The sequence below is a fragment of the Leptopilina boulardi genome, unplaced genomic scaffold, assembly GCF_019393585.1.
Source record: "Leptopilina boulardi isolate dan_hultmark-lab unplaced genomic scaffold, ZJU_Lbou_2.1 LbouV2_248, whole genome shotgun sequence".
Lineage (NCBI taxonomy): Eukaryota > Metazoa > Arthropoda > Insecta > Hymenoptera > Figitidae > Leptopilina > Leptopilina boulardi.
Genome location: NW_026137805.1, coordinates 1,308,118 through 1,316,188, shown reverse-complemented (window position 1 = coordinate 1,316,188; position 8,071 = coordinate 1,308,118). Strand labels below are relative to the sequence as shown.

Here is an 8,071-nt window from a genome sequence, read left to right as displayed (position 1 = left end):
TTATGTTACCTAACATGATAATAAATAGAATCCCGCCAAATCACGTGTCAAATCAGCTGATCGCAACAACCAAAACAATTTTTCAAAATATTATTGTCAATTGTGTTTATATATTTAAGATGTTTAAAAAATTTAAACAATTATTAAATATAAATATCATTATACAGTGAAAAAAAGAACTTAAGCGTAATTAGTGAATATTAGTGTTTATATAATTAAAATTTGAATATTCAAAAATATATCCTCATGGAAGAGGCTGAAGTTGTGGAGCATTTTTTTGGTGTTTATCTTTTGTATTCAATGAATGAAAAATATAAAGGAAGAACTTATATTGGTTACACAGTTAATCCAAATCGTCGTTTAAAGCAACATAATGGTGGAATTAAATTTGGAGGAGCTTATAGAACCAATAAACGTGGACCTTGGTATGTACATAACCTCAAAATTATTTATTTACAAATGCGATTTTCTCGTTCATTTTTTTTTTAATTAATTACTTTTCTCTGTATTTTATTCATTTTTTGTATCTTTATAATTTAAAATAGTTTATTTATATTTATTTTCTGTGAGTTTAGAGATTTTTTTATAATATAAAATTTAATTATTGTATTTAATTAATTTTTTGCAGAAAAATACATTTTTTTTTTTGCAAATAGAAAATTAATTTTACTGACAAAAATTTTTTAATTCCTATAAAATAAGAAATTGTATTTTTTTTCAAAATTTTTACAGGAAAATGATATTAATTGTTCATGGATTTCCAAATTCAACTTCAGCTTTAATGGTATGAATTTTCTACTCTATTAAATAATAATAATAATAATAATAAGTATTTTAATATAATTACAATAAAAAAAAAAAATTTTATTTAAAAATATAATATAATTTTTTTTCAAATTTTATCGGAATAAATATGCGCAAAATAAAAAGATCGAAAGTAAATAAATTTTTCTCTTTAAAAAATAAATATTTTGCAAATAATAATTTAAAAAATTTTTTTTACGTTACAAAATCTCACGAATTTTGTATAAAACTTTTTGTTTATTACAATTTTTTTACGATTTTAAAATATTTGAAAAATTAAATAATAAATAAAATGCTTTTTATTAACGTTACAAAATCTCAAAATTTTAAAAAGTAATTTCGTTCATTACAATTTTTTACAATTTTAAAATATTTGTTTGAAAATTTAAATAATAAATAAAATATTTTTTAATAAACAAAATTTAAAAATACAAAATTGTAAATATATGGGAAATATTTGTGCGACGCTATAAAAATATTTTTTTTCCTATAATATATATATAAAAATTCAGCTAAATAGAAATTCTATCAAATGAAAGTTTGTTTAAGTAAAAATTCTCTATTTCGAAAAAATCTTTTGAATGAAAATTCTGTTTTGAAATAGTAAAATTTAAATTTTGGACAGGAACATTTTTAAAACAAAATTTTTTGAAAGAACTTTTTTCATATTTAAATTCCTATTTTGTAGCAAATATTAATTTATAAATTAAAAAAAAAAATTAAATACCCAAAAATTTGGCATTTAAAGAAGATTTTAGAAATTGAAATTTTTAAAATAGAAAAATAATTTAAAACTAAGAGGGAAAAGAAAATTTTATATGTATGAAAAAAATATAATTTATTATTATTATTTATAAAAATAAAGTGTAAAATTGTTAAATTTTACATTATAACACAAATTATTGTGTTTCTTTAAATGTACAATTCAGTTCGAGTGGGCATGGCAACATCCAGCGTCGAGCCGTCGATTAAAACACATAAAACCACGAAAAAGTCGTCAAAAATTATTTGATTATTGTCTCGATATTCTCACGGCAATGTTAAATGTTGGTCCATGGTGTCGTTTACCATTGACAGTGAGATTTTTCGATGATGATTTCTATTTGAAATATATGTCAATTATTTCACCGCCATTACATATGCCAATAACACATGGGCCAATAATTCCCAAGAAACTTGGAAGTGAAAAGAAGAAAAAAAGAAAAAAACAAATTTCATCCATTGCTACTGTTGCTGATGCTGCTGCAACATTATCGACAGTAAAAAATAATAATTGTTATTTTTGTTATTTGCCAATTATTGAAAATAATGATAAAATAACTTGCGTTCAATTTGATTGTAAACTTGTTGCACATATTGTTTGTCTTGGTAAATCATTTTGGAAAAATGATGGAATGATTTTGCCAATTAATGGAATTTGTCCCATTTGTAGTACCGATGTTTTATGGGGTGATTTAATACGAAAAATGATTGGTTGCAATTTACATTTGACAAATGATTTAAAATCAGTAGAAAGTGAGGCGAATTTTATTATTTTATCCGATGATTCTGATTTTGAAAAGTAGATCATTTTTTTTTACGAATTTTTAGGAAAAATAAATTTTTGAAATTTTCGAAAAAAGAAGAATTATAGAAAAGTAATTTTTTTTTATTTTCACGAGATTTTTAATTGAAAGAAAGAATTTTTTTTTTTTCTACAAATTTTTCGACAATAATTGAATCGAAAAAATGTTAAAATTATTAAAATTTTATTTAGCAAAATGAAAAAAAATTTGTCAATGATTTTGAGTAAAAATTTTTTTTGTAAATAATTAAATTATCGAAGAATTATATTTTAAAAATTAAATGGAAAATAATAAAATTTGCCAACAGTTTTAGGAAATATTTCTTGTAAATTAGAAATAATTTTATTTTATTAAATTGAAAGTGTTTTTATATTATTTTAATTTAAAAAAAACTTTCAATTTAATTTTTTAAAAATTAATTATATACTACTCTGTTTTATACGAAAGGGTAATTTGATTTTTTTTTTTTTTGAAAAAGACTAAATAAAATATGAAATATTAAGCTAGAAGAACAGAAAAAAAATGATTAGTTCGATTGAAAAACTTAAGTTTCACACTAGTAAATGTTATTGGATCACAGTCACCACAGAATAATTTTTTTTGTTTCGATTCTTCTGAAAATAATAAATAGGGCGCACGTACAAAACTATAACACGCCTCATTGAATATGTTGCATATGTAGAGCGGAAGAATATTATTTTTCATAAAAATAAAAATTCATTTTTATTAAATGAAAAACACAATTTATTTACGTATAACAAAAGTGTATTATTAATTATTCCTTTAATTTTTAATGAAATAAAATTATAAGAGGATTAATTAAAAAAAAAAAAAGAGAGAACCAAAAATTAATGAGAAAAAAATTCATCCGGTTGTAGAGGAAATAATTATTCAAATATAATGATCAAAGTAATAATATTAAATTGATATATTTTATATTAAAAAGAAAAATAGAAATAAAAACAGAAAATTTTCGAAAGTTTCATGTTTTTTAGAAAAAAGAAAAATTTTCAACTAATAGTAACAATAAATTCGATCATATTTACCAGATGAGAGATTAATTAATTTAATACAAGTTACATTTCGTTTCATTTTTTTTTTTTTCAAATTCATCCGATTTTAAACCACGTGTGACACACTAACGGAATAAATACGTGCGTGTTCCAATTAAAATGGCAAACTGATACAAATTAACCGTGTCAAATAAATGTATATATATCTAGAATTTATAAGCCTGTTTTGAATTTTTAATCAAAATTCAATAACTGTACTCGCAACGAAATATACAACGAAAAAAATAAAAAATTTTGAATTTTCAAACAATTAAAATTAATTAAATTAAAAATTAATTAAATTAAAATTTTTATTAAAATAATATCTTTTATTTTTTTTTCATCTGCAGTATAAAATTGTAATTTATAATACATTATTATATTCACGTTATCATAAATGTATTAATATAAACGATTTATATGGCGTTAAATGGCTTCCTCATAAAGAAACACTCTTTCACTTATTATCGTATTATTAATTTAATGATATGAAATCTATTGCAGCATGTATATATATGTTATTAGTCATCGTAATAGGACATTCAGATAGCATATTGTAAACGGAAAAAAAGGACAAGATTTTTTTTTCCCTCAATAATAATCATTTAAAGAGATTTCTCTCTCGTAATCAATCTCCTTTTCTTCCTCGTGAACGTGCGTTATTTATTATTTTATATACATATATAGAGAGAAATCGGAGAAAGATGTATATAATAATTGTTGCGGGAAAATCCAACCCTGATCCACTTAATTTTCTTCTTATTTCTCAAAAAAAAAAAAGAAAATAATTATTCTCTTGTCTACAGGATTTTTTATTCTTTTTATAGGATAAGAATTTTGGTTCCAAATTATCGAATTTCTATTTAGCAGAATTTTACAGAAAAAAAAAGTTTTTCATCTATTTCAAAATATTTAATTAACTGATTATTTAAAATAAAAATTTATTGTGACCTTTAGCATAATAACAATAAAGAAATTATTAATAAAAAATCTAAAATATTTGAAATTTTGATTTCTGCTTTTTTTAACACTATTTTCCAAAAAAGTGAATGAGACAAGATTTTCAGATTTCAAATATTTATTCGAAACTTGTAATATACAAAAATGAAATTCGAATAATTCTCTCTCAAATACATTATAAAATTGTACAAAGTTAATTATTATTTACATATCGCTTAAATAAAATCTATTTTTTTATAAATGACTAAAAATAAAAAAATAAATAATAAAAATAAAAAATAAATACTGCAAATTGGAAATTATTTTATACAAATCTAAATTAAATTTTACAATTATTACAAAATTAAAATAAATATTATTAAAAAAAAATATTTATTGAATCTAAAATTAATTAACTATATAACAATAAATATTTAAAAATTACACAAATATCTACAAATATATTTCAAAGAAAAAAAAATTGCTCCTCAGTCATTGAAATTTGATTAAAATTAAAATGGCATTTTTTTCAAAACTTATTTTCTTGTTTTTTCATTGCAAATTTTAAATAATTTATTGTTTTTTATTTTTGGAGAATTAATTTTTTTTTTCTTCTTCTTTTAAAATATATCAGGAAGAAAATCATCATCATAATCATCGTAGTCTGTTCCAGGTGGTACGAATGCTCCATTCATAAAAGATGCTAAACTTTCGCCCCATCCCATTTGTACGGCAATTCCAAAAATTAATCTCATTATTAAGAGTCGAAAAAAATTTGCTGTTGATGTTTCTTTACTTTCCAGTGATACAAGTTTTGCCTTTTTACATTCCACATGGCAAATCTGTGTGAGAAAAAAAAGAGAGAGAGAGAGAGAAATGAACAATATTTTATAAAAAGTAAGTCAATATTTATAAAATTTATTATTATTTTTTTTTTTCTCTGCCAAACCGAAATTTAGTTAAATCAAAAATTTGCTAAATATTAAAATTCTATTCAATGAAATTTGGATTAAATAAACAATAAGAAATTATTTATTTACATTTGAATTTTTGAAAATATTTTTTTAATTACACTAAAAACGAAAATTTAATTTTTATATAACAAAATAGTTTTTTTTTATTTCAAAATATTTTATTGAAAATTTTTAATAAATAATTAACCCTACATTAAATTTTCATAATAATTGTAAGAATTTTTAATTTTTTTTAAATCATTAAAAGAAGAAAAAATACAGTTAAATTTTTAAATATTTGACAAAACAATTTGGTTGTTTATTTTGAAATGAATTATGAAGACCTACTTTTGAGAAAAGACCTTGAGAATTTACAGTTTTTTTTATGAATTTTGAATCATCATTTAAGATGAATTTAATAGAAAACGAATAGATTTATAATTTATTGATTATTTTATTTAAATCGTTAAAATTTTATTCAAATTTATCGAAAATATTTTTTATGAAGTTATAAAACATTTTTCTTTTTAAGTCAATAATATTTAATGAATAATTAAATGGGTCATTCCATTATATTTCACCTAAAGTCGTTGCGGCCTAATTTTTAAAGAAGTTGATACTTTCAGAAATGATTTTTTATGATATTTAGGAAACGAAATAAAAAGAATTAAGTTAAAATTTTTATTATTTATCTCAAAATATGTATTTAAAGTGGACAAGGTGCGGAAAAATGTCACCTTTTTAGCATTTAGAAACTTTTTTTAAAAACATAGAAAAATTGTTAAAAGTGTAAAAAAAATTATTTTTTCTTGTTTAGAATCGATTAATTATCTATTTTTTAATGATTAAAGTAGTAAATAAATTAAAATAATATATAAAATAAGTTTTCAAAGTTGGTCTGTCAAATAACCTAATTTTGGGATTTTTATTAATTAATTACTAAAAAGTGGAGTTATTAAATAAAATAAAAACTTACCGAATGTAAAGTATTTGTGGTGAACTTTCAAATTTTCTTAGCACTTTGTACTTTTTAAATTTATAAATGTAAAAAATCTTGAGTCGAAAATTTGCACTTTGTTGACTTTTCCGATTTTTAATCGCTTGTAACTCTTTTGGTGCAAAATAAAAACTTTTGAAACCTTGTGGAATATTTAAGTTAAATCTAAATAAAAACTCACTTAAATTTTTGTGATGGATTTTGATCGAGATAAGGAGAAAATTTAATTCCAAAATTGTACGTATATTTCCAGGTTAATGTATGTAATTTTTTTAAACTTGAAGTTGGGCCACTACTTCAAAGACGAAAAATTACATACATTAACCTGGAAATATACGTACAATTTTGGAATTAAATTTTCTTCTAATCTCGATCAAAATCCATCACGAAAATTGCAGTGAGTTTTTATTTAGATTTGACTTAAATATTCCGCCAGGTTTCAAAAGTTTTTATTTTGCACCAAAAGAGTTACAAGCGATTAAAAATCGGAAAAATCAACAAAGTGTCAATTTTCGACTCAAGATTTTTTACATTTATAAATGGAAAAAGTAAAAAGTGCTAAGAAAATTTGAAAGTTCACCGCAAATACTTTACATTCAGTGAGTTTTTATTTTATTTAATAATTCCACTTTTTAATAATTAATTAATAAAAATCCCAAAATTAGGTTATTTGACAGACCAACTTTGAAAACTTATTTTATATATTATTTTAATTTATTTACTACTTTAATCATTAAAAAATAGATAATTAATCGATTCTAAACAAGAAAAAATAATTTTTTTTACACTTTTAACAATTTTTCTATGTTTTTAAAAAAAGTTTCTAAATGCTAAAAAGGTGACATTTTTCCGCACCTTGTCCACTTTAAATACATATTTTGAGATAAATAATAAAAATTTTAACTTAATTCTTTTTATTTCGTTTCCTAAATATCATAAAAAATCATTTCTGAAAGTATCAACTTCTTTAAAAATTAGGCCGCAACGACTTTAGGTGAAATATAATGGAATGACCCAAATAATAAAAAAATATCTGTCTTTTCAACAAAAAAATATTTGTTTGCTTTAATTTAGAAAAAAATATTTATTTTCTTTATCTTTTCAAACATTATAAATATTTATTTACTCTTTATTTATTTATTAAAAAAATTAAATTTTTATTTACTATTTGTTTATTTAAAATAATATTTACTATTTATTTATTTACTATTGTTTTTAAAATTCTTCTTGTGGATAAATTAAAATCGAATTATTTGTGTAGAAATTATATAAAAAAAAAAGAAAAAAAAAATCTGCGACTACGTTAATCAATTAATCATCGCTCTTCGTATCAAAATAAAGTCTATTCAAATAGTAATTTTAATTGAAACAAACAAATTTAAAAAATTATTACATAAAAAATAATAAAATATTTTTAAAAATTTATAAATAAGAAAATAAATAAATAAAAAATAAAATAAATAAATAAAAATAGAAAATAAATAAATTTGTTTAAATAATCAAATTTTATTTAATTATTCAAATGTTTTGAAAAAAAGCACTTTTTCTTACACTCAAAATAATTACAAGACTTCCAACAATTATTGCATATTTTAGCGTCATGTTTATAAAATTCTTCAATTCCAATTTTTATTGAAACACTTTTTTTTCACTTAAAATTTATTTTACACTCCACAATGTCTTTCACATTTATTCAAAAATTATTTCAAAATTATTGTCATATATTTTTAGTAACTTTGGAATTTTTTTTTTCTAACAATT

The 8,071-nt window shown here is 20.4% G+C and overlaps 3 protein-coding genes across 4 annotated transcripts in view; 1 reads left to right on the top strand and 2 right to left on the bottom strand.

Moving 5' to 3' along the window:
- The window catches only part of LOC127280518 (cyclin-dependent kinase 10), an 85,612-nt gene that overhangs the window by 44,770 nt on the left and 32,771 nt on the right, over window positions 1-8,071 (bottom strand). The gene's annotated exons all lie outside the window — the stretch shown is intronic.
- On the top strand, window positions 50-2,724 carry LOC127280526 (structure-specific endonuclease subunit slx1). The gene is made up of 3 exons (XM_051303572.1): window positions 50-425; window positions 733-784; window positions 1,734-2,724. The coding sequence occupies exons 1-3, from the start codon at window positions 247-249 to the stop codon at window positions 2,367-2,369; spliced, it is 867 nt and encodes a 288-aa protein (XP_051159529.1). The 5' UTR covers window positions 50-246; the 3' UTR covers window positions 2,370-2,724.
- Window positions 4,823-8,071, bottom strand: LOC127280541 (uncharacterized). Its single transcript, XM_051303592.1, has 2 exons — window positions 7,862-8,071; window positions 4,823-5,202 (listed from the first exon to the last, which is right to left on the bottom strand). The coding sequence occupies exons 1-2, from the start codon at window positions 7,910-7,912 to the stop codon at window positions 4,981-4,983; spliced, it is 273 nt and encodes a 90-aa protein (XP_051159549.1). The 5' UTR covers window positions 7,913-8,071; the 3' UTR covers window positions 4,823-4,980.

Bases quoted from the DNA above. Each gene is read 5' to 3' on its own strand.
- LOC127280526 (XM_051303572.1), top strand. From the start codon at position 247: ATGGAAGAGGCTGAAGTTGTGGAGCATTTTTTTGGTGTTTATCTTTTG. The intron at 426-732 runs GTATGTACATAA...AAATTTTTACAG, and splicing joins ACCAATAAACGTGGACCTTG to GAAAATGATATTAATTGTTC. The intron at 785-1,733 runs GTATGAATTTTC...TGTACAATTCAG, and splicing joins ATTCAACTTCAGCTTTAATG to TTCGAGTGGGCATGGCAACA.
- LOC127280541 (XM_051303592.1), bottom strand. From the start codon at position 7,912: ATGACGCTAAAATATGCAATAATTGTTGGAAGTCTTGTAATTATTTTG. The intron at 5,203-7,861 runs GTAAGAAAAAGT...TTTCTCACACAG, and splicing joins GTCTTGTAATTATTTTGAGT to ATTTGCCATGTGGAATGTAA.